The 26,044-nt window shown below is 49.5% G+C and overlaps 1 protein-coding gene across 1 annotated transcript in view; it reads left to right on the top strand.

Moving 5' to 3' along the window:
- Positions 1-26,044, top strand: part of SHCBP1L (SHC binding and spindle associated 1 like) — a 385,813-nt gene that overhangs the window by 307,784 nt on the left and 51,985 nt on the right. The window contains exon 10 of the mRNA XM_029617645.1: positions 6,637-6,759. Coding sequence (XP_029473505.1) covers positions 6,637-6,759 — 123 coding nt within the window. The remainder of the gene's footprint in view (positions 1-6,636; positions 6,760-26,044) is intronic.

Here is a 26,044-nt window from a genome sequence, read left to right as displayed (position 1 = left end):
GATCTTCAAGATGCTTACGCTCACATTCCAATATTCCCTCCTCATCGCAAGTATCTGCAATTCCTAGTAGGAAGTCAACATTTCCAATACAAGATGCTACCATTCGGTCTAGCCTCAGCACCTCGCGTGTTCACAAAGTGCCTAGCAGTGGCAGCTGCCCACTTGCACAAGGAAGGCGTACACGTATTTCCTTACCTGGACGATTGGCTCATCAGAAGCGAAACAAGACAAGGAGCTCTCAACTCTCTCAAGCTCACAATAGCTCGACTCCATTCGTTGGGATTCCTCATCAACTACCAGAAATCCCACTTCACACCATCTCACCTGTTACAATTCATCGGAGCAGAATTAAACACCATAACAGCAAAAGCTTTCCTTCCAAAAGACCGTGCGCAGACATTCGCCTCGTTAGCAGACTCTCTACGCGCGCGCACTCAAGTAACAGCTCATCAATGTCTCACTCTTTTGGGTCACATGGCCTCCCCAGTTCACGTCACTCCTATGGCCAGATTAGCCATGGGACTCACTCAATGGACACTCAAAAACCAATGGATACAAGCCATTCAACCACTGTCTTCTCCAGTTCAAGTAACTCAGCAACTACGGTCCTCGCTCCTATGGTGGACAAACATGGGCAACTTGCTCACAGGCCTACCTTTCCAACAACCAATTATGCAAGTGATGTTAACTACAGATGCATCCACCTTAGGGTGGGAGCACATATTGGCCACCTGCAAACTCAAGGTACTTGGACAAAACTTGAAGCTACATTTCAGATAAACGTCCTAGAGCTTCGAGCTATACGTTATGCGCTGCATGCGTTCAAGGACTGCTTTTCACACGACTGTTCTGATTCAAACAGACAACACAGTAGTCATGTGGTACATCAATAAACAGGGAGGTACAGGCTCAAGAAGCAGCACGGATTTGGGACTGGGCCCTAGCACATTCAATGCTTCTACGGGCCACTTATCCAGCAGGCATACACAACGTAGTGGCGGATCGCCTCAGTCGTCAATTCCAACCTCACGAGTGGTCTCTGGATCCAGAACTGGCAACCAAGATCTTTCAACGTTGGGGCCAACCAACAGTAGACCTCTTTGCATCACAACTGAATTACAAAGTGGACAATTATTTCTCCCTGTTCAAGCAGAGAAACCGCTTACCCAGGGACACCTTGGCTCGCCACTGGAACTCAGGCCTTCTATACGCGTATCCCCCGATACCGCTAATAACCAAAACTCTAGTGAAGCTACAACAGGACAAGGGGTCCATGATACTCATAGCCCCATATTGGCCTTGACAAGTGTGGTTTCCCATACTTCTAGACCTCTCGATCAGAGAACCAATTCACTTGGGCACAGCACCCACTCTCATAACTCAGGATCAGGGCAGGTTGTGTCATCCCAACCTTCAATCCCTATCCCTCACAGCATGGATGTTGAAAGCTTGATTCTACAATCTCTCATTCTTTCAACTAATGTCTCTCAAGTGCTTGTAGCTTCACGTAAACCCTCCACACGAAAGAACTATCGTGCCAAATGGAAACAGTTTACCATGTGGTGCACACAAAACAGTGTTTAACCTTTTTCCTCCATTACATCATCTTTATTAGACTATCTATGGCACCTCTCAGACTCTGGTCTACAGACCTCATCTGTAAGAATACAATTAAGTGCAATCTCAGCTTATCACAATACCGTTGTAGATGCACCAGTATCAGTGCAATCCCTTGTTAGTAGATTTATGAGAGGTTTAATTCAACTTAAACCCCCACACTGACCACAGGTCACAGAATGGGACCGTAATGTAGTCTTAACGAGGCTCATGTGTTCTCCTTTTGAACCCATGGATTCCTGTGATTTTCACTTGGAAGACTATCTTCTTAATAGCCATCACATCTGCGAGAAGGGTTAGCGAGTTACAAGCACTTGTTACATAGTCACCCTACACAAAATTCCTACATGATCGAGTGGTACTCCGTACACACCCAAAATTTCTTCCCAAGGTAGTTATGGAATTCCACTTGAATCAATCCATCATCTTGCCTACTTTCTTCCCAAAATCGCACTCTCACCAAGGGGAGAGAGCTTTACACACTTTGGACTGTAAACGTGCACTAGCTTACTATTTAGATCACACTACGGCCCATAGGAAATCCACTCAGCTCTTTGTTTCCTTTGATCCAAACAAACTTGGAAAGGTGGTAGGCAAGCAAACTATCTAATTGGCTTGCAGATTGTATACAATTTTGTTATGAAAAAGCAGGCCTTCCTCTCCAGGGGACGAGTAAAGGCTCACTCAGGGGGGGAACCAAGATGGCCGCACATATTGAGTCTTAAGCAGGAGTGCTCTGCCGTTTTACTTTTCCTGCCGAAAAATGCCTGCTAAGAGGAAGGGTAAAGTTCGGACCTACCAGTCAGAGTCGATCCCCTCCACGAGTATTCAGACGTAGATCACCAGTATTATGCGTCCAACAGTGCAGCAGCAGAGAACCGAAGAATCTGATGTGCGTGACGGCGTGGAAGAGCCGTCTTCGCCGGCAGGGGAGGTGTCTCTAAGCCCGGAACAGAGGGAGCCGCCCGTGCAGAGGTTAGTTGAGGAGACGAGGAGTGGAGGTTTGGCAGTGATTCAAGCTGGCCCGAACCCAGAAGACCCCTCACTGACTCCCCAGGGTATAGCACCGGGACTTTATACATCGAGCCCGGTGGAAGAACAGAGAGCGGAGAGACTAACCGAAACCAGTGTAATCCTGGAAGGAGGTATGTCTCCAGAGAACACCATAAGGAGGGAGTTAATCGCCATTCCAACACGACCTGCACAGGTAACTTTAGACTCCCTCTGGGACTTTATGGCTGGGATGGCCTCGGCTATAAATTCTTTGAATGAAAAAATGGAAGTTTCAAATCTACAAAGCGCTCAAAAATCTGCTGCCATACAAATTCAAGTTGATGGATTGAAAGAGAAAGTGAATGGTTTGGAAGAGGAAGGCAAGCAGTTTCAACAGTACAAGATTGCTGCCATTAAAGTTAGCCAGACATTATCTAGACGTATGGAATTAATCGAAAATAAATCCAGACACTTGAATTTACGCTTTATCAATTTTCCCAAGGTAGTGGGGGAAATCCCCTACACTACCCTGAAGAAATTTTTCCTGGAAAAGCTGGATATAACTGAGGCAAATTTACCTTCTATCAATTCTTGCTTTTTTCTTCCTGTGTCGACATGTTCAGGAAACACGGCCAATGTCCCTTTTGCAGGGAATTTGACGGGGTTTTTAGAAGATTCTATTCTGGACATAATAAGTAGAGGAATACTTTTGGTTTCGTTTATAACTGTTAAAGATATTGATTTAGTCATGAAATCTTATTTCAGGAAATATCCGGTCAATTTTCATGAGGCTGCAGTAATAATTTTCCCTGATTTAGCCCCAGCTACTCAGGCCAGGCATCGGGGATTCTTAAACCTCAGACAAGAGGCTATAGGGCTGGGTTATGTTTTAAAGATTTTGTTTCCTTGTAAATGTTTCCTCATGAAGGGAAATGAGAGTTATGTATTTTCTTTTTACTGCTGACCAGTTAAAAGAATTTATAGAGGCCAGGAAAGTGAACATACTAACCCAGTAAAACATATGGAACTGTTGTTACGTGCACCATGATAAATATGCTATTATTATCTTATTGTTTCTTCCTTAAAAGATTTTTTATCTCCCCCAATTAGTTTTCTGCTGGGTGTGGGTCTTAATAACCGAATAATGTTTAAAAAGTGATTATAAAAACTTTTGCTTGCCAGGTCTATATAAATTTAAATGTTTTGTTTATGATTGCTGTTTAAGACTTTTTGCTGAAATGGTGGCAAATGGAAAAATCAGCTTGTGACATTAATGTACTCACAGTATTTCTTTATAAGCAAATTTGATTTTTGTTTATGTATTAAAATGAATAAATAAAGAATTAAAAAAAAAAGAAAAGGCTCACTCAGTAAGAGCAATGTCAACTTCAGTAGCACACTATCATTCAGTGCCAATAGCTGACATATGTAAAGCCGCAACATGGAGTTCTCTTCACACCTTTGCGGCTCACTACTGTCTTGATAAGGAAGGACGACAAGATTCAGCCTATGGGCAATCTGTCTTAAAGAACTTGTTTCCAGTATGATCCCAACTCCTTCCACATCCGATTTTTCGTGATTTCAGGCTGCCTCATTTTTCCCAGCAGTACACCAGTTGTTGTGCCTGTTGCACAAACTGTATGCTGTTGGTCCAATACAAAGATGACTCAGCCTGTAGCTTGCTAATCACCCATATGTGAGGACTAGCATCCTGCTTGTCCTGGGATAAAGCAAAATTGCTTACCTTGTAATAGGTGTTAACCCAGGACAGCAGGATGTAGTCCTCACGAAACCCACCCGCCACCCCGCGGAGTTGGGTCCGATACGTTTTATTATTTTATTTGTGGCTAACGCTAATTGCTACAAACGAGACTGAAGGGAGACCCCTGTGGCTGAGAATATCATGGCATGCTGGGCATGCTCAGTAGCCTCAGGATGCCAGTCAAAAGTTCCACTTGTCCTCAGAGAATACAAAAGCTCCTAGCCTTTTCTCTGAAAATAGCAGGATGCAAAGTCCTCAGAAAATCTACCCGCCTTCCCTTGGAGTTGGTTGCTATGATTTAGCTATATTAAGAATTGATAAGGCTCCATGCAATGTCAGTGACATGGATCAGCGTGTCAAACGTTTCTAGAAACTATATAGTAAACCTTACCAACTTGTGCTTTATTCGATGATATTACCCAGTTGTTAGAACTTACATCCTGCTGTCCATCGAGAATACCTGTCACGGGTAAGCAACTTTCACTTTTGTGGCATCTTTCTAGCATGGAGGCTGCCTAACAGCTAGTATCATTGAACTTATTGGGGGTCCATAATCAAATACTATTTAGCTGGTTAAATTGGACTTATCCAGCTAAGCGGCAGCCGCTGAATATCTGGCTATACTATACTACTTAGCCAGATAAGTCACTTATTTGGCTAAGTAGTTAATTGGATAGTCAGTGGGCATAATTGAGCTGTTACTTTTCTTTCTAATTTAGACAGATAAATAGCAATATTCAGACTTATCCAGTTAAGTTAACCGGATAAGCTAGATGTGTCCCATAGCAGGTCTAAAGTTAGTCAAAAACCTTATCTGGCTAACTTTAATACTTATCTGGGTATATTCAGCGGCATGGTAAGCCGGAAAACTCTTATTTGACTAACTTACATTGCCAGCTATATTTATATATTAGCCCATTATTTATGGCCCGAAGGAAGTAAATAGCTAAAAATATTAAGGTTTTGCTGATTAGCAATTGTAAAAAGATATATCTAAAAATTAGAGATACTTGACCAGCACTTTCCATTTTTTTTGTTTATTCCGAAATAATTAGTTAGATTTTCCCACTCTGTATTGATTTTTTTTTTGTAACTGTGCTTTTTGGAACAGGTACATCCTACATAAATTTTGCCATGCTTGTTCTTTTCAAACTCCACTTTCACATTTTGTCTTACTTTCTTTTTCAGGATCAGCTTCGTATAAATTCTCCCTTCACCTTACAACCTTATACTAGCATCCTGACTTAGTACTTGGCTTCTCTCTTCCTCTGTTTTATCTGTGATACTTTGAGCTTTTCTACCCCCTGATTTTCCTTATCTTGGATATCACACACTTTCATCTTTTCATTAATATCTTTTATTTGTGCCTCATTCTTCCACAAAAGTAAAAATTGTCAGGCAAAATTTTTAATACAGAATGCTAGATATACAAATCAGTCCATCATATTTTGATTTATTTAACACTTAATCATAGCATATATGCAAAAAGGACAAGGTTGACCAGTCTGAAAACTCAATGGTAGTAAAATGTGCTACCATACAGAAGACCAGAATTTTATTCCCACAATCAGCTTCTGCTTCTCAAGCTGGTAGGGGCGGTAATTGCTGTGACGGTAGCATTCACAGCTTCCAAGAGGAAGAGAATACCAGTTTTCACACTACGGTGGCCTCTGAGGTCCAACTATAGAGTGCATGCTTGGATCTGAAGGGAGGCTTCTGACTGTGGCCTTTAGCTACATATTGTGACTACAAAAGCTAGGCAAAACAAAAGAAGTGGAGAGGGTTATAAAATAAGGAAAAGGCCCAAATTGAAATGAAGTTTCATAGCTATATTCTCTATAGATTTAAGTTCTGATTTGAACTGGAAACCCAAAGGAGCAGAGAGAAACTGTCATGCTACCCAAAAATATAAAAGGAGAGAATGTTAAAAAAAAAAGTGGTCTAAGAAAAAAATCTTAGTACTTTTTTTTTTTTTTATGGGAGCATATAAACATTTTGATTTAAAGATCTCAATCCAATTTGCCATTCCAAAAATGGATCAAACCATAAAAACAAGGATGGAACTAAACCCTCAAACCTTTTCTCTCCCCCTCCCCCCATATTATGATTTTAAAAATTGTCCCATTTCTAATCTACCTTTGTCATCATTAATCTTGTGACTGTAGAGTGCTCTGCATAACTGGAATCTGAAGGAGAAATGTTACATACTTCATAGTATCTTTGTATTACAAGTATATGATGATTTTTATCTCATGTTTTACTAGGGAGCTGGTATTGAGCTGTATCCAGGAAGTGCAGCGATTCTTGATGGAAATGAAATTCACCATTGTAATAACTTTAAAAGTAGTGATATTTTAAAGAGCGCCCTAGGTGGAATTAATCTGAAGGTAACAGACATTTTTACATAAGAAAATTTTAAATATGACTTATGCTGTACATTTCAGATAGTTTTAACAAACTTGTAAATTGAAGATAAAGACAAGAATTGATTGTCAGTAAAATTATAACCCACTGTTACTCTGCTTTTGCTAAAATGGAAACAGGTAAAAGTGGTATGAGATCTACTGTGGCAGTAATATTTTTCACAGATTTTGCTATTTAAATATGCATACATGTTGCAAATGCTGTTGAAATCTAGAATCTCTTCATGGGATCTCCTGTTGTGTTTCATAATTTCATCTCCTCTACATAGATTAATCAAATATCATTAGGCTTAAAACCATTAATAAGCTTTGGGTAATATACACTAATTTGATACTACCCATTAGATGGGTTGACTGTACAGCATTTCTTCAGGTTCTTTTATTCTTTGCTATTTACCCTTGAAAAGCATTGGTATAAAATATTTTTCTCCTTATGCATTTTCTCCAAGGACAAGCAGAATGGTAGTCCTCACACGTAGGTGACATCATCAGATGGAACCCGGCACAGAAAACGTTAGTCAAAGTTTCTAGAAACTTTGACAGACACACTGAGCATGCCCAGCATGCTGCTAACCATGCGTCCATGTGGGGTCCTTCTTTCGTCTCTCTTTTTCCGCGAAGCTGAAGCCTTGCAACTGTGGAGCTTGCGCTTTTTCTGAGAAATTCCAGTTTTTTTCCTTCCAGCGTTGCGCTGAGTCCCTCTGTGTTTTGGGTTTCTCCTCATTACTTTCGGTAAGTTTTTTTTGTACTCGCGGTCGATTACTGATGGTGATGCCCTCCCGGTATCTGCCTGCCATTTTCTGCGCATCGCGTTTTTTGATATGGCGTCGTCCAGCTTTCGCCGGTGCCCCGGACTATTTCCATCATAGACCTCCATGAGGTCTGTGTCCTCTGGCTGGGGGCATCGCACAATGTCCATGTTTTCGATCTTTGTGCCCAGATGACCCCTAAGGGCCGTCTGACAGTTTGACAAAATGGAAAAGCTATTTTCCTCTAAGAAATCGGATCCATCGTTAGAGTCTGGGGCTTTGCAAGAGTAAGGAGTCTCTGCATTAACCCCCTTGGTGACCCCTCCGCTACCACTTCTTGATCCCGAGGTGGGGGCGGGGGATCGAGCACAATCAATATCCTCTCGATCCAGGTTGGATTCCTCTCCATCACCATCGGTCCAGGGAAGGACCGATGTGAGCACCAAGAGAAATTAAACAAGCACCGATATCGCTCGTCCTCTTCGAAGTCGGACTATGGGAAGGAATCTACCGCATCAGTGCCTCCACCAAAGTGGTCTCGTGTGGAGGAGGTGATTCCCTCCAGTCCTCCTGAGGATACTCAGTGGTCCCCACCAGTGCCAGTGGAGAGTTTGGTTCCACCCCGTGATCCTGGGGTCGATCCGATTTCGCTGCCTCCTCTTCCTCAAGCTGTCCTATCCTTGGCTGTTTTTGAGGAGTTGGAGAGGCGTGTGCGGTTGGCTGGGCCCTGCAGGGCATCAAGCATCACCGCCACAAGAGTTGACTCCATTGGTGCTTGCGCCACTCCTTGAGTGGCTGGACCTGCTGCTTGGTGTCTTACTGATGCATCCAGCTCCAATGCATCGGTCAAGGGGAGCATCGCTGCTACTGCCACCAGTTCCCATTCTGGTGAGCGACTCCTCGGACAAGAAAGGTCCATCGGGGTCGCTGGTGCCTCATGTGCGCACAGCACCCGGACAACCTCTGGCTGGCCTGGGGCCACAGGGACCGATTCCCTCTGTGCCCCCGCGGCCCTTCAGCATCTCTGGACGTTCACAGGGAAGGGGAAGCCCCCTATGACCCCTGGGAAGGTGAGGCATCTTTTTCCTTCACGGAGGAATCTGAGGCCTTCTAAACCCTCTCTACCGGAGGAGAGGCAGAAATCCCCTCCAGAAGATCTTTCTTTCACTGGATTTGTTAAGGCCATGGCAGAGTCTGTGCCTTTCCAGCTATTAACAGAACAGGACTCTTGGCACAAGATGTTGGAGATCCTGCAATTTTTAGATGCTCCTAAGGCGGTGGTGGCTGTTCCAGTCCATGACATCTTTAAGGAGTTAGTCACCCGACACTGAAAACATCCCATCTCCATTCCTCCTGTGAATCAGAAGACCGACGAAGTCTACTTGGTCCAACCCACATTGGGGTTTGACCACCATCAACTTCCCCACCAGTCAGTGGTGGTAGAGTCAGCCCTAAAAAGGCAAAAAGACTCATGTCTCTGCACCCCTGGGCTGTGAGCACAGAACTCTGGGTGCTGGGTGTTCCAGGGCTCCATGTTAGCTGCTAGGATTGCTTGCTGTCAGCTTTATATGGGACAGTATTCCAGGAACCTCTGAAAACAAGCCTAAGAGCTGGGGGAACACCTCACGCAGCAATTTCAGGAGGACTTCCAGAAAATAGTTCAGTAGGGCCTGAATTGTGATGAACACAAGGTCCGCTCTGCAGACATGTTTGAGAGAGCTATGAGGATTGCAGCAGCAGGCATTGGAGCTCAGCGTATGGCTTGGCTGCATGCCTTCAACCTACACCCTGAGGTCCAGCATTGTCTGGCAGATCTGCCCTGTACGGGCGAGAAACTTTTTGGGGACAAAATTAGAGGCGGTGGCCCAACTGAAGGACTATCACAAAACCCTTCAGCAGTTGCCAGCCAGCATTTCAGATACCCAGCCCTCCAACAAAAAGCCTCCCAGGCAATATTCAAGACGGCCTTTTTACTGGCCATGCAATACTATCCACCAGCCTCTAGATTGAGACCTCAGCAGACTCCAGCAAGGCCGAGGGCACGGCAACCTCGTACATCCCACCCAACTCCTGCCCCACCACCAAATCCTGTCGTGGGATTTGACTGGAAACCAGGGAGTTTGAGCCTGCCAACCTGCCCCAGAATGCCAAACCCCCAGTGGGGAGCCGCCTGCAGCTATTTGATGATCGATGGACAGCAATCACATCGGACCACTGGGTGTCCTATCCATCGTATGACAGGGATACAAATTGCATTTCCAACAAACTCCACCCTGTTCTCCTCCGTGTCCCCAGTGGAGAGGTGTAGAAAAGCAACAGATACTTTGAGTAGCACTCTCTGCCCTCTTTAATGGCTTGAACGGTCAAACCAGTTCCACCAGGGCAACAGGGAGACAAGTTCTATTCCAGGTATTTCCTGATTCTCAAGAAAACTGGTGGCCTTAGCCCCAATCCTGGATTTGAGGACACTAAGCCGGTTTCTTGTCAGAGAGAAGATCAAGATGGTCTCGTTGGGCACTTTGATTCCCCTCCTCAGGTTTGGGGACTGGCTCTGTTCCCTCTATCTCAGACACCTACACCCATATCCTCATCTCTCCAATGGATCGGAGGTACCTATGATTCTTGGTAGAGGAAGAACACTACTAGTACCGTGTACTAGCCTTCAGCCTAGCATTGGTGCCCCAGGACGTCACCAAGTGCCTGGCGGTAGTGAGGGCCTATCTTCGGAGGCAAGGGATTCATGTCTTTTACCTCGACGATTGGCTTATCAAGAGCGACTCTAGGCAGGGGGGCGCTGCGTTCCCTACAAGTCACCATTCGTGCCTTGGAGACTCTGGGATTTCTGATCAACTATCCAAAATCCCATCTGCAGCCATCATGGCAACTGGACTTCATCGGAGCCAAGCTGAACACCGTCCAGAAAAAGGCCCTTCTGCCTCGAGACAGAGCGTAGACCCTTGCTGCCCTCGCTCGGGTAGTCTCCAGTTGCTCCCATGTCTCATCACACCAGTTTCTGCGATTTTTGGGGCATATGGCGGCCACGGTACATGTTACTCCTTTCACTTGCTTTGCGCAGGGCAAAGTGGACATTACGTTCCAGTGGTATTAAGCCATCCAGGATCTATGAGTGTCCTGATCACCACTCCCCTCCTCCAATCCCTCGTGTGGTGGGAAACCCTATCCAATCTGGAGCAAGGGATGCCTTTCTGGGGCACGCAGCCCCAGATTGTCCTCACCACAGACACTTCTCACATGGGTTGGGGAGCCCATCTTGCAGACCTCCTACTCAGCGTCTTTGGTCTTTGCAGGAGAAGCTGTCTCAGATAAAGTTCCTGGAGTTATGGGCAATCCGCTGTGCCTTGAGGGTGTTCAGAGAGCACCTGCACAACAAAGTGATCCTGGTTCAGACTGACAATCAGGTGGTGATGTGGTATCTGAACAAGCAGGGAGGAACAGGGTTGTACCTCCTCTGTCAGGAAGCAGTCCAGATCTGGTCATGGGCCTTCGAGAACAGCATATTCCACCGGGCTATGTATCTCCCTGAGATGGACAGTGTCTTGGCAGACTCCTTGAGTCGGGCCTTCCGCCCCCATGAGTGGTCCCTGAATCAAGATTTAGCGAACCACCTCTTTCGCTTGTGGGGGCCCCAGACCTGGATCTTTTTGCTTTCCTAGTAAACAAGAAGGTGGATCGATTCTGCTCACTGGGATGGGCAAGCAGGTGATCAGTGTCGGATGCTTTGTCACGTCACTGGGGCACCAGTCTGCTGTACTCTTATCCTTCCTTTCCGCTTATTTTGAAAACTCTCCAGAAGTTCCAACAGGACCGAGGCACCATGATCCTGGTTGCATCTTTTTGGCATCACCAGGTCTGGTTCCCGCTTCTGCAGGAGCTGGCCTCACTCCCTCCGATCTGGTTGGGGACTGCTCTGGACCTGATCTCTCAGGACCAAATCAGGCTTCGCCATCCCAACCTCTGAGCCCTGTCTCTCACAGCTTTGATGTTGACCAGATGACCTTACAGGCACTGGGCCTTTCAGAAGGCATGTCTCGCGTCCTCTTGGAGTCCAGGAAACCCTCCACGAGAAGATCTTACAATCTCAAGTAGAAGAGGTTTTTGGCTTGGTGTGTTGGGCGCAGTCTGGATCCTTTCTCTTGTTCCTCACTGAAGCTTTTGGACTACTTGTCGCACCTCTCCGAGTCTGGTCTGCAGACCACTTTGAGAGTTCACCTTAATGCCATCGGAGAATACCATCAGGAGAGAGATGGTACTTCCATTTCCACCCATCCACTCGTGGGGCAGTTCATGCGAGGCTTGTTGCAACGTAAGCCTCCTACTTGGCCTGGGACCTCAATGTAGTCCTGTCCCAGCTCATGAAGGCTCCATTTGAGCCCTTACGGTCTTGCGATCTAAAGTACCTGTCCTAGAAAGTTATCTTCCTGGTAGCGGTTACTTCAGCATGCAGGGTCAGTGAGTTGCAGGCTCTGGTGTCGAAACCCCCTTATATGAAATTTTGTCATAATAAGGTGGTCCTTGCATGCTCACCCGAAGTTCCTTCCTAAGGTAGTCATGGAATTCCATCTGTCAGTCATTGTGTTGCCTTCCTTTTTTCCAAGGCTACACGCTCACCAGTGTGAACGGGTGCTGCATACTTTGGATTACTAAAGGGTTCTGGCCTTTTACCTGGAATGGACAGCACCTCAGCGCCTGTCCACTCAGCTTCTTGTCTCCTTTGACAAAATCAGGTTGGGAGTCGCAGTATCTAAGCAGACCCTGTCCCATTGGCTACTGGACTGTATTTCCTTTTGGTACGCTTAAGCGGGCCTGCAGCTTGAAGGTCACGTCAAGGCTCATTCCGTTTGGGCGGCTCACTTCCGTGTTGTTCCCATTAACGAGATATGCAGAGCAGCAACCTGGAGTTCCCTCCACACGTTCGCCTCTCATTATTGTCTGCACAAGGATGGATGACATGACAGTCATTATAGTCAGTTGGTCCTTCATAATGTTTTTCAGCCATGAAAACCCAACTCTTCCTGCCTTGGGCTCTTTCCTTGGCCGCAGGTTTGCTCCCCTGGTTCTAGCAGCTCTAGTTGTTGTGCACGTTGGCACCTATTCTGTGCTGCACATGTTGGGAGCAGCCTGTAGCTACATAATCACCCATATGTGAGGACTTCCATCCTGCTTGTCCCTGAAGAAAGCAGAGTTGCCTACCTGTAAAGGTGTTCTCTAAGGACAACAGGATGTTAGTCCTCATGAAACCCACCCACCACTCCACGGATTTGGGCTTCTCTCGGTTTGGTATTGTAATTTTCACGAACTCTGTGTTATAAGACTGAAGAGGGGACCCCACATGTACATGTGGTTAGTGGCATGCTGGGCAAGCTTAGCATGTCTGTCAAAGTTTCTAGAAACTTTGACAAAAGTTTTCCGTGCCGGGCTCCATTTGATGATGTTACCCATGTGTGAGGATTAACATCCTGTTGTCCTTGGAGAACACCTTTTACAAGTAAGCAACTCTACTTTTCCTTGTTTTCAATTGATTTTATTATTCAAAGATAGGAATTTTCTATAAATTAACTCCAATGGCTCACATGCTGTGTTGTGAAAAAACCAGGAGACGATAATGTATGTATTCATAACCTTGTTTTTGTTTAGTTTGTGTGGGTCTAGGTCAGGAATGAGCAACTCTGGTCACTGAGGGTAGCAAATTGGTCGTGTTTTAAGGATATCCCTAATGCATATGCCTGAGAGAGATTTGCATGAACACTGCCGCAATTATATGTACCTAATTCATACATGTTAGTTAGGGATATCCTAAAAACCCAACCCATTTGTGGCCCTTGAGGACCTTAACTGCCCACCCCTAGTCCAGGTTACAGGTCTTACAGCTATGGGGCCTGTGATCTCGTTCTCAGAAGAGCCTTGTGGGAGCACTTTGCAAAGAAGAAACTTAAAACAGCAGACTAAGATTGTTTGCATGGGTCAGCAGTATTACAGACTAAGATCCTTTGCTTGGATCCCTACCGTGAATGTTGCCTCTGCAGTATCCTCAACAGGAGATTCTGCAGAGGCAGCATTCACAATCCTTAATAGGGAGGAAGTCATAGACATAGGGGCAGATTTTTTGAAAAGTACGCACGCACGTACTTTTGTTCGCGCAGACGGCGCAAACAAGAGTACGCCGGATTTTAATAGATACACGTGTATCTTTTAAAATCCAGGGTTGGCACGCATAAGGCTGCGCAAAATCGGCAGCCTGCGCGTGCCGAGCCGCGCAGCCTGCCTCCGTTCCCTCTGAGAACGGAGGGAACTTTCTTTCCAGCGCCCCCCCACCTTCCCTTTCCTTCCCCTAACTAACCCGCCCCCCGGCCCTAACTAAATCCCCCCCATCTTTATTTCAAAAGTTACGCCTGCCCGAGGCAGGCGTAACTTGCGCTGACCAGACCGGCTGCCGGCGCACCATATTCTGGTCCGGGGGCTGGTCTGGAGGTCGCGGCCATGCCCCCGGAACGCCCCCGATGATGCGCCGGCCGCGGCACGCCGCCCCCCCCTGACACGCCTCAGATGCCCCCCTCCCCCCCCCCCAGGAAAGCCCCAGGGCTTTGCGTGCACTGGCAGCCTATGCAACATAGGCTCGGCGCACGCAGGGGGAGCTTGGGACAGGTTTTCAGGGGGTACACGCGTATCTTATGTGTGTACTCCTTTGAAAATCTGCCCCATAGTTTTTAGATCCATGATTGCAGGATTCTGAAGGAGCCCTAGTGCATGGCCCTCAGCCAAGGGCTATTACTGCAATGATTGGACTTAAAAGATAAAATGGGAGAGGATATACAATAGGGAAACCTCTTCTCCCCCAGCAATATTGCCTATTCAGAATATCAACTTAACTGTTTCTTAGCTCTACCTTCTTTTTGGTGTTACAGCGTTTGTCCAAAGTGCTTTCATTTGTTTTCATAGGGTTCAATTCATTTATTGTCATGTCCGCATTGGTCGATTTGAAGGTACCCTCTAGGCTAGAGTCTATGGGGGTCAGAAGCCGGCAGGACAGGACAGGCCTGGCCAGCCATTTTCGCTTCGGGTTGAGCTCTCCAGTGCTAGTGGTTGGCAGGTCTTTTGGAAGGCGATGCGCAAGTCAAGGCAGGTTACTCATTGGAACCAGCAGTTCCCAGTACGTACCAGGATCAGTCCAGACAGCTGGGTTATGCCTCCCCTCCAGCAGATGGAGTCAGAGAGAAAACTGAAAGCACCCCCTAGATACACTGGTGTGCCACCTGCGATCTTTCAGTATATTCTCTGACTCCAGCAGATTGAGAGGCATAACCTGCGGTCCTGGTCCGGTCGGTTTTTCTCGGTACTGGGAAATTAAAAAAAAAAAAAAAAAAGGAAAGTGAGGTAGGACAGGGGACAAGATCAGTTGATGCTTCCTTTCTCTCCTCTGTCTGCCTGTCGGTCTGCGTGAAGGTCTGTGTGAGTGTCTTGCGCTGTGCAGCTAGAGATCAGTGTGAGGCAGGCTCGGAGGGTAGTACCCTCCTGATATTCCCGGGTTAGAGTGTCCGCAGGCTGGGGGAGAGCTTACCGGTGGGCCGGTCACCCTCCCCCCCCAATTCCAGGTTTTTAGTCCTGAAGGGGGTTTAAAAAAAAAAAAAAAAGTTTAAAGTTTAAAGTTTCATTTCTAGAGCCATTTAAGTCCTGTTGGGGACAGGCAGTGCGCTCATTTCTCTTGACCCCGGCCTGCCAGTGCCTGTTCGAACCCCGGAGGGGGTGGCTAGCTCACCCGGCGCGCGTTTGCTGTGGGGGATCTCCTCACCGGGGTTTTTGGCGCCATTTCTTCCTTGCTGCTCCGCTCGCGGTGCTGATGCCGCGATCTTCGGTCTGCCTGACCTGTGGAGAGGCGGGGGCGCGACTCTCCCGCGGGGGTCTCTGTCCCCGATGTATTCCCGGGGGCGAGGGACCCTCGGGGGGGCCGAGCGCTGCCTGCAGCCGATCTCTCCCCTCTGCGGCGCGGCACAGCAGCGTCTCCGGCAGCCGTTCTCCGGCCCCTCCACCACCGGGGAGGAGTGCGGCGGCCATCTTGAACACGCGGCAGACTGCATGTTCAGCATCGGAGGAGGAAATCTCCCCTCCTCCCTCTCTTGAGGCACAGAGCCCGCGCTCCCAGCCCGATTTGGGGTCTCCTCGCGGCCCCCCCTCATCGGATGGCCCGAAGAAAAATTTAAAACGGTCAGTGCCATTTTCTTCGGACTTTGTGCCTTTAATGCACAAAGCCTTTTTGCAGGCAGAATCCGGCTGGGAGGCGGAGGCTCCCGCTCCCCCGAAGGTCCCCAAGACCACTTCCTTGCCCCGGGGGAGCCCACCGGGCATGGGGTCCCCCGGGGTCAGGGTCCCCGCCCCGCGGGGGGGGGGGGGGGGAGCTGAGGACCTGGGAGACACAGGAGCCGCTCCGGAATCCCCGGGGGCTCCGGACTTGCTGACGACGGGCGATCAGGGGGCCGTAGAGGGGGATGACCCCCAGGTACTACGCTTGTTTGGAAAAGAGGAATTAAGCTCCCTTATTCTCCACGTGTTGCAGGAGCTAGAGTTAACGACTCCACCTCAGGAGGCGGACACGTCTACAGGGGATATCGCAATGGCAGGGATTAGAGCCCCCCCCCGCAGACCTTTCCCTTTCACCACAAGGTCTTGCAGATCGTCTCGAAGGAATGGGAGCTACCAGAGGCTTCCCTGCGAGTGAATCGAGCCATGGAAAAGCTATATCCCTTACCTAAGGATTCCTTGGAGCTTTTGAAGACACCCGCAGTAGACTCGGCTGTCACGGCCGTGGTCAAGCATACGACTATCCCCGTGACGGGGGGTATTGCATTGAAAGATCTCCAGGATCGCAAGCTGGAGGTCCTACTGAAGCGCATCTTTGACGTGGCGGCACTGGGTGTCCGGGCGGCGGCATGCAGCAGCCTCGTGCAGAGGGCCAACCTGCGCTGGGTCCAACAGCTGCTGACCACGCAGGAGCTTCCTCCAGGCGAAGCTGAGCAGGCCAATTGTGTGGAAGCTGCAGTCGCGTATACGGCGGATGCCTTATATGATTTGCTACGCACCTCGGCTCGTATTATGTCTTCGGCGGTCTCAGCCAGGAGGTTGCTGTGGCTCCGTCGTTGGTCGGCGGATGCCACCTCCAAGGCGAGGTTGGGTTCCTTCCCCTTTAAGGGCAAGTTGCTGTTTGGCGAGGAACTAGATCAGCTCATTAAGGACCTGGGAGACAACAAAGTTTACAAATTGCCGGAGGATAAGCCCCGGCAACCTCGGTCGTTTGGAAATGCCAGGGCTCGCCTCCGGGGGGCAAAGGCGTTTCCGTGGGGGAAGAGGTGGTTCCTTTCCCCAGCGGCAGCAGGCAACAAGAGCCCAGTCTTGGTCTTCTTCCTTTTGCGGCAGGAGGCCTCAACGTGGGGGCTCGTCCCAAGGTTTTGCTGCCATCAAGCCCGCGCAATGAAGGTGCGCAGGCCCACTCCTCCGTTCTTGTTATCGGAGGGTGGCTGTCCCGGTTCTGGGAGGAGTGGGTCAAAATTACTTCGGATCAATGGGTCCTCGACGTGGGACGGTACGGCTACGAGTTGGATTTTGTACGTCCCCCCCGGGATCTCTTTATGATATCGCCGTGCGGCCCGGTGGAAAAACAAATGGCTATAGCCCAAACGGTCGATCATCTACTGGCTCTGGGGGCGGTGGTTCTGGTTCCGCAGGGCCAGCTCCGGACGGGTCGATATTCCATATACTTCCTGGTTCCCAAAAAGGAGGGCACCTTCCGGCCCATTCTGGATCTCAAAGGAGTAAACAAGGCGTTGCGCGTGCCTCGCTTCCGGATGGAGACTCTCCGGTCTGTTATTGCGGCCGTCCACAAGGGAGATTCTTGGCTCTTTGGACCTGACAGAGGCATATCTACACATCGGAATCCGAGAACGACATCAAAGATACTTGAGGTTCATGGTGATGGGGTCCCACTACCAGTTTGCACCCTCCCCTTCGGGTTTGGCTAACCGCGCCGAGGGTGTTCACCAAAGTTCTCGTGGTGGTAGCGGCTTCCCTCCGGTGGCAAGGAGTCCTTGTGCATCCCTATCTCGACGATTGGCTCATCCGAGCAAAGTCGCATGCGGCCTGCACCCGGGCGGTTTCCCTAATGGTGCGCCAGCTCCAGGCGTTGGGTTGGGTAGTCAACTTTGTGAAGAGCAGACTCGAGCCGACCCAACAGCTGGAGTTCCTGGGGGCTCGGTTCGATAAAGTGGTAGGCAAGGGTTTCTTCTTCCGAAGCCACGCAATGCTCAATCTCATGGCTCAGGTGCGTCGCCTGTTGGACCTTGCGACTCCCACGGGTCTGGGATTACTTACAAGACATTGGTCATATGGTGTCTACTGTGGAAATGGTACAATGGGCTTTGCACGTATGCGACCATTACAAAGAGCACTTCTATCTCGGGTGGGATCCCAGGTCGGAGGATTACGGGATAGAATTGCCTTTGCTGGAGCCGGCCCGCTCCAGTCTCTACTGGTGGCTGACTCCCGACAATCTCCTACAGGGGGTGGACCTCGAACCCCCGTCTTGGTTGGTGGTGACAACGGATGCCAGCCTTTCGGGCTGGGGGGCGGTCTGCCAGTCCCGTGCAGTCCAGGGTACCTGGTCAGCGCTCCAAGCGACGTGGTCCATCAACCGGTTGGAGACCAGAGCGATTCGTCTGGCCTTGCGCAGCCTCCTTCCGATGGTGCGCGGACGAGCGGTAAGAGTCCTGTCGGACAATGCGACCACAGTGGCGTACATAAATCGACAAGGAGGCACAAGAAGTCGAGCAGTAGCAACAGAGGCGGCGCTGTTGATGGCCTGGGCGGAACGGCACATAGAACGTCTCGCGGCCACCCACATTGCCGGCGTGGACAACGTTCAGGCGGATTACCTCAGTCGGCAGCACCTGGATCCCGGAGAGTGGGAGCTCTCGGCGGAGGCGATGGTTCTCATCACTCGACGTTGGGGGACTCCGCGATTGGATCTCATGGCGACCCACCAAAACGCAAAGGTGGCGCGTTTCTTCAGTCGCAGAAGAGAGCACGCGTCGGAAGGGGTGGACGCGCTGGTACTTCCTTGGCCGCGCCACATCCTTCTTTATGTGTTTCCTCCGTGGCCTCTAGTAGGGAAGGTGCTCAGACGCATAGAGTCCCATCGCGGTCCAGTGATTCTCGTGGCTCCGGAATGGCTGCGTCGCCCGTGGTTTGCGGATCTCGTCAACCTAGCAGTGGACGGTCCACTGCGTCTCGGTCATCTTCCCAATCTCCTTCGTCAGGGTCCAGTATTTTTCAATCTGGCGGATCGGCTTATGAGAGGCAGCAACTGAGGAAGAGAGGTTATTCGGAGGCGGTGGTGTCTACTCTCCTTTGGGCGTGTCGGTCTTCCACTACGCAAGGGTATGGAAGGTTTTCCATGATTGGTGTGACACGGTGGGTACCTCGCCCCGGCGTTCGTCAGTGGCGGATATCCTTATGTTCTTGCAGGATGGCCTGAAGAAGGGTCTGGCCTATAATTCGCTTCGTGTTCAAGTGGCGGCCTTGGGCTGCTTGAGGAGTAAGGTCGAAGGGTCTTCCCTCGCGGGTCATCCAGATGTGGCTCGTTTTTTGTGAGGGGTTAGAAACTTGCGTCCTCCCGTCAGGCTTCCCTGTCCGTCTTGGAACTTGAATTTGGTACTCCGTGGCTTGTGTGCAGCCCCGTTTGAACCTCTCAAGGTGGCTTCCTTGAAGGATCTGACCCTCAAGGCGGTTTTCCTTGTGGCCATTTCCTCGGCTCGTCGGGTGTCGGAGCTTCAGGCTCTCTCTTGCAGGGAACCGTTTCTGCGCATCTCCGCGTCCGGAGTTTCTCTACGAACGGTTCCGTCCTTCTTGCCTAAGGTGGTCTCCGCGTTTCATGTCAACCAACAGTGGAATTGCCTTCCTTTTCGGAGGAGGATCTCCAGTCTTCGCAAGGTAGGGATTTGAGACGTCTCGACGTCCGTCGGATTCTTTTACGCTATTTGGAGGTTACCAATGATTTTTGACGGTCAGATCACCTATTCGTATTGTGGAATGGACCCAGGAAGGGTCTTCAGGCTTCCAAGGCTACTATTGCGCGCTGGTTAAAGGGTGCTATTGCGTCCACGTATGTGGCCTGCGGTAAGCCTGTTCCTGCGGGACTTAAGGCTCATTCGCTGCGCTCTCAGGCGACTTCGTGGGCAGAGAATCACTTGGTTTCCTGCCAAGAGATTTGTCGGGCGGCCACGTGGAAATCCTGGCATACTTTCTCCAGGCATTATCGCCTGGATGTCCGTGGTCCTCCTGCGGAGTCCTTTGGGAGCAGTGTGATTCGAGCGGGACTCTCAGGGTCCCACCCCAGTTAAGGCGGCTTGGGTACATCCCAGCTGTCTGGACTGATCCTGGTACATACTGGGAAAGGAAAATTAGGTTCTTACCTTTGCTAATTTTCTTTCCAGTAGTACCATGGATCAGTCCAGACGCCCGCCCACAGTGTTCTGGGAGTCCGCTCGTATTCTCTATTTTTTCCATTTCAGTGGTCTTGCGACTGTTACCACACGTTTAAGGTTCCGTTTATAGTTATACCAGTGTATCGTGAGTTACTGTACACTCTTGGTGTCCTAATTGTTGTGTCTGGTTTTATCTGTTCTCAAAGATGTTTCTACTTGATCTGGTCACTTGTTTAAAAAAAAAAAAAAAAAAGGGATTCTTGGGGGCAGTGTTGAAAGTGCTTAATTCATTGCTTCTGCTTTGATATCACATATACTGAAGGATCGCAGGTGGCACACCAGTGTATCTAGGGGGTGCTTTCAGTTTTCTCTCTGACTCCATCTGCTGGAGGGGAGGCATAACCCAGCTGTCTGGACTGATCCATGGTACTACTGGAACGAAAATTAGCAAAGGTAAGAACCTAATTTTCCTATAGTGAGAGCAAGGGGACAGGAAGGTGCCCTGGCCTTGCTGAATACATACATGGGTAAGCACAGACAAGATAGGGACTGACAAATAAGCATAAAGCTGGGTAGTCCAGAGACCACACAAGAAATCGGACAAAGCACAGAAAAACAGATAGCACAAGGGAAAAACACAGACAAAGGGGCCACTTGGGAGGCCTAACACAGGGCAAGAACAAAACTAGGAACAAGCAGGCAAGAAAGGCCACTGGGAGACTTAAGCAGACCAAAGAACCAGGCAAGGTGTACAAGAACAAGGAATCCCAGGACAGGAACACTAGGTAAAGAATATAAGGACAAGGGGCTGCATGCAAAGAAGAGACTCCACATGAGGGAGGTTTTTATAGGGCTTGCCTTCCTGCATCATGTAGCCTTCAAAGCAGAGGCTAAAGTGGGTCAGAGTGTGGCCCAGTGAGGGCCCTTGTTGGCATGGGGGCTACCTAATAGCCAGTATTGTTAAACTTATTGGAGTCCATATTCAAACATTATTTAACCAGATAAGTCTGACTTATCCGACTAAGTGGCAGCTGCTGAATATCCGGCTATACTACTTAGCCAGATAAGTCACTTATTTGGCTCACTAGTTAGCTGGATAGTCAGTGGGCATAATTGGGCAGTGCTACTTTTCCTGCCAGCTTAGCCAGAAAAGTAGCAATATTCAGACTTATCCAATTAAATTAACCGGATAAGGTAGACGTGTCCCATAGCAGGTGTAAAGTTAGCTGAATAAACTTATCTGACTAACCATTGCCATGCTGCTGAATATCCTGTTTAGGTTAGCCGGATAACTCTTTTCTGGCTAACTTGCATAGCCAGCTATATTTAAATATTGGCCACATTTATTTTTGCCCTGAAGGAAGTAAATAGCTGAAAATATTCTGGTTTTGTTGATTAGCAATTGTTGTAAAAAGATATTTGTCTAAAAATTAGAGATATTCGACCAGCACTTCACTTTATTTTGTTTACTCCAAAATAATTGGATAGATTTTCCCCACCCTCTCAATTTTTTTTTTTAATAGTGCTTTTTGGAACAGGTGCATACTGCATAAGTTATTCCATACCTGTCCCTTTCAAACGCCACTTTCACATGTTGCCTTACTTTCTTTTTCAGGATCAGCCCTGTATAAACTCTCTCTTCATCCTACAACCTTATACTAGCCCCCTGTTGTAGTACTTTGCTTCTCTTTTCCTCTCTTTTATCTTTGATACTTTGAACTTCTATACCTCTGGATTTTTGTCATCTTGGATACCACACACTTTCATCTTTTCATTATCATCTTTTATTTGTGCCTCATTCTTTTTCCTGTCAGCTCTCTCAGCTAGTTACAGTCTCTGTGCCTGATTTACTAAGGCTTTTCTCCCATTCTGACTATATGGGAAAAATGCATAGTAAATGATGCCCTCTGTATCTTTCTATTCACACCCTAGTTTCATTATTCTTTTCACTATGTCCGTGCTGACTTTCCTCACACTGTTCCTTCTTCCTTTTTGCTTTTTTATTTTCTCCATTGACAAGCAGGCATGAATCACACCAAAACAACATGCGCTGACACATATCCAGCTCTCAGAGCTTAGATAAAGTCTGTCTGAGCCTGTGTAGGAGTTTGAATGAGCTACTGCACAGATATGTTTTCCCTAGTTCTGTTTTTTTACTTTCTTACTTTTTGCCTTCGGTTTTGGGAGTTTGTAAGTCCCTCTCTTTTCATTGCTACTTTCGCAGTCCCTCAACAAAAATTTTTAATTATACTCAAGGGAAAAAAATAATTGAGAAGCCAAGGCTAAATGCCCATGTTCAGCAGGTTTAAGGCCTGTGGGTGTTTGTGTCGCATGTTCAATACAGATCCCACTCAGTTTTCTATAACTGCCTGAACTCGTACCATGATGCTCCCACTACCCCTGCAGGGCAGCAGTACTGTGCCTGGAAGATGGAAACTCTGCAGAAGGTTCCATTTGGGAAGGCCCTGAAGCCTCAGCATTAGATAGGTAGTTGCTCCATCTCCTATCATGAGGTCTCCACTGATTACCAACACAATAGAAACATGATGGCAGAAAAAAATCAGTTCCCTGTACGTACCAGGATCAGTCCAGGGACACCTGGGTTGTGACTCCGCACCAGTAGATGGAGACAGATTAAAACTTGTGGGCGGAGCCATATATAACCCCTGTGCCAGTCACAGCCCCTCAGTCTTACTCTGTCTCCAGTAGATGGTGCAGGTCCAGTCACAGCCCTGCCTGACCTGATTCTGGTTGTTAGTCAGGTTTGAATTTTTTGGGCTAGGCTTTTCTATTAGGCTTAGTTGTTTATATACCAAAATTGGGGTTTTTTTCTTTTAATCTCTTAGTCCCGGGTGCCCTGCCTCCCAGGGGGAGTTGAGAGGTCCTGAGGGGACTACCCTCCCCCAGTTGAGGCCGCTGCCAGGGTTGAGGACCCGGCTAAGCTAGTGGCAGCGTCAGGGGTGACACCAGGGAGCCTGGTTCACTCACCCCTGCAGGAATAAGGGCTTTTCAGAACCAGGGACAGCGTTTTTGTTTGTAAAAAAAAAGTTTTTACTTTTGTTTTTGCAGCTCTCTGTTACCTGGCGTCGCCGCTCCGTTTTTCTCGGGGGGGGGGGGGGGGGGGGGGGGGGGCGTCATTGGCAGGGGGGAGGTCGCCGAATTGCTCTGTTTGTTTATTTTAAATTTTTTAATTTTTGTGGTAATTTTTTTGCCGCGGCCCCGTTTTTCTCCCGCGTTTTCGCCGGCATGCCGCGTGCTGCACAGTGCAGGGCCTGCGGCTCGGCGCGCGCGCGTCTCTCTAGGGACAGCCTTTGTTCAGCCTGCGTCCCGGGTGATGAGGGACCCTCGATAGCAACGCGGGGGGCTCGTTCCCGGGTCGTGCGTTCGCCGTCGCGCGGTGGTAGCTCTGCTGACAGGCCTCAGGATCTTTTCCCGGTTAGTGCGGGAATGGTGGCCATCTTGGCCACCGGCCGGGAAATTTCGCGGGAAACGGTGGGGGCCTCTTCCTTTCCTCCTGCGCTTTCCCCACAGCGTGTCACGGCGGGGGAGGTTCCCTCGGAGGGGCTTCGGTCCCGGGAGGCTTCCGAGAGTGATTCCTCGGATTCTGGTGATTTTTCTGAGGATTTTGCGCTGTTGCTGCGCAAAGTCCTCAAATACAAGCGCAGCAAGCGCATCCGGGGGAATGGCTCGCGTGCGGCCGAACACGGGTCCCCTCCACGGAAAAAGAAGACCAGGAAGGGCGCGGAGATCGCCCACGGTGCGTCCCGGGGGAAGCGGCCTCCCAGGGGGGTGCCGCAGGAATCGGATCCCGAGGATTCCCCTGAGGATGATACGGAGTCCGCCGAGGAGCCCCTGATGGGGGCCGGGAAGGCAGCAGTGGATGGTACTTGCACAGCCCATTGCAGAGAAAGCTGCAACAGGCTGGCAGAAGGGGATGACCCCAAGGTGGTGCGGCTATTCCGCAGAGAGGAACTGGCACCTCTCATCCCGGCCATTCTCCATGAATTGGGAATTGAAGCTCCTCCGGTGGTGGTCCGCCAGGAGGCGAATATGGATCCTGTTCTTCTCGGCCTCACAGGACCGGCGGTCGCCTTCCCTTTTCATTTCTCGTCCACGGATATCCTTTTCAAGGAATGGGATACTCCGGAGTTAGGTTTGAAAGTCAGTAAGGCCATGGATAAACTCTATCCTTTACCCGGAGGAAGGCGCTGGAGCTCCTCCGACTTCCAAAAGTGGATTCGGCGGTGGTCCGCTGTCACAGAAGAGGTCTACCATCCCTGTCACGGGAGCGACGGCCCTCCGGGATATTCAAGACCGAAAGTTGGAGGTACAGCTCAAAAAGATTTTTGAGGTTTCCGCCTTGGGAGTGGCGAGCTGCCATTTGCACGAACTTCGCTATGCGAGCTAGTTTGCGCTGGCCCAGGTACTGCAGGCGAATGCAGGTCTCTCTCCGGAGGAGGCTTCCCAAGCAGATAGGTTGGAAGCAGCTATCGCATATGGGGCCGATGCGCTCCATGATCTTTTACGCACTTCAGCTAGATCCATGGTGGCAGCGGTGTCGGCACGCCGCCTTCCTTTGGCTGCGCAACTGGGCGGCGGATGTTTGTCCAAGGCTCACCTCGGGGCATTGCCCATTCAAAGGGAAATTGCTGTTTGGTAAGGAATTAGATGACTTGATGGTTTTCCTGGGTGAGAACCGAGCGGTTTAGGCTGCCAGAGGATAGGACCCGGTCGCGCTCTTCGTTTTCTGGCAGAGCCCGTTTCCGGGGTCCCCGGAAGTCCAGGCCGCAAAGATCCACCGGCACCTTCGTACAGGCCGGCCTCTTCTCGAAACACTCACTGGCAGCAGTCCTTTCGGGGCAAACGCTTTGGCAGGCAAGGAGGAGCCCCGTCTGGTACGGGTTCCAAACCTTCGCAATGAAGTTCGGGCCGGCCCATTCCTCCGTCGCGCCCTCAGCACGCTGTCCCCAAATGTGGGGTGCGCGTCTCTCCTTATTTCTCGGGGTATGGGCCAGCATAAACGTCGGATCAGTGGGTCCTCGCGTGATAAGACACGGTTTCGAGTTAGATTTTGCTCGCATCCCAGCGGACAAGTTCCTGGTCTCGCCTTGCAAAGATCCCAAGAAGAAGGACGGCAGTGCTAGACACCATCCTGAAGACTAGAAAGCTTGGGGGCCATCTCTCCAGTTCCGGCCGATCAGTACGGCAAGGGCCGGTAACTCCATTTACTTCATAGTTCCCAAGAAGGACGGCACTTTCCGACCCATACTGGATCTGAAAGGAGTCAACAGATGTCTTCGGGTCCCTCACTTCAAGATGGAAACCATTCGTTTCGGTGATCGCGTCAGTGCGGCCAGGCGAATTCCTTGCGTCACTAGATCTCACAGAAGCATACCTTCATGTGGGCATCCCAGCCAGCCTTCCAGCGGTTCCTGCGGTTTTGCATTCTGGGCGACACTTCCAGTTCCGGGCTCTTCCGTTCGGCCTGGCGACAGCGCCTCGGACTTTCACGAAAGTGATGGTGGTAGTGGCGGCGCACTTACGTCGGGAAGGCCTCCTGGTTCACCCTTACCATCGACGACTGGCTGATTCGGGCGAAGTCAGAGAGCCTGTGTCGGCAAGCGGTATCCAGGGTGCTACAATTCTTGCAGTCCCTCGGCTGGGTGGTCAACTACAACAAGAGTCATCTGGAACCCACTCAGTCCTTGGAGTACCTTGGAGCCGTTTTCGACACAAAACGGGGCAGAGTGATTCTCTCTCAGGATCGGATATGCAAACTACAGTCTCAGGTACGACGTCTTTGTCTCAACACCGTCCGCGAGTCTGCGATTACCTGACAGTTCTCGGATCTATGGCCTCAACGCTGGCGTTAGTCCCCTTGGGCGTTCGCATCACCTGCGGCCACTGCAGTCTTCATTGTTGTCCCGCTGGAAACCGATTTCAGAGGAATATTATCTTCCACTGCCTCTCGAGAATCAGGGTGCGCTCCAGCCTGGGCTGGTGGCTGGATTC

Source organism: Rhinatrema bivittatum, chromosome 10 (genome assembly GCF_901001135.1).
Source record: "Rhinatrema bivittatum chromosome 10, aRhiBiv1.1, whole genome shotgun sequence".
In the NCBI taxonomy this organism is placed as follows: domain Eukaryota; kingdom Metazoa; phylum Chordata; class Amphibia; order Gymnophiona; family Rhinatrematidae; genus Rhinatrema; species Rhinatrema bivittatum.
Note: the sequence above shows the minus strand (reverse complement) of the source record. Positions and strands in the feature narration are given on the sequence as shown.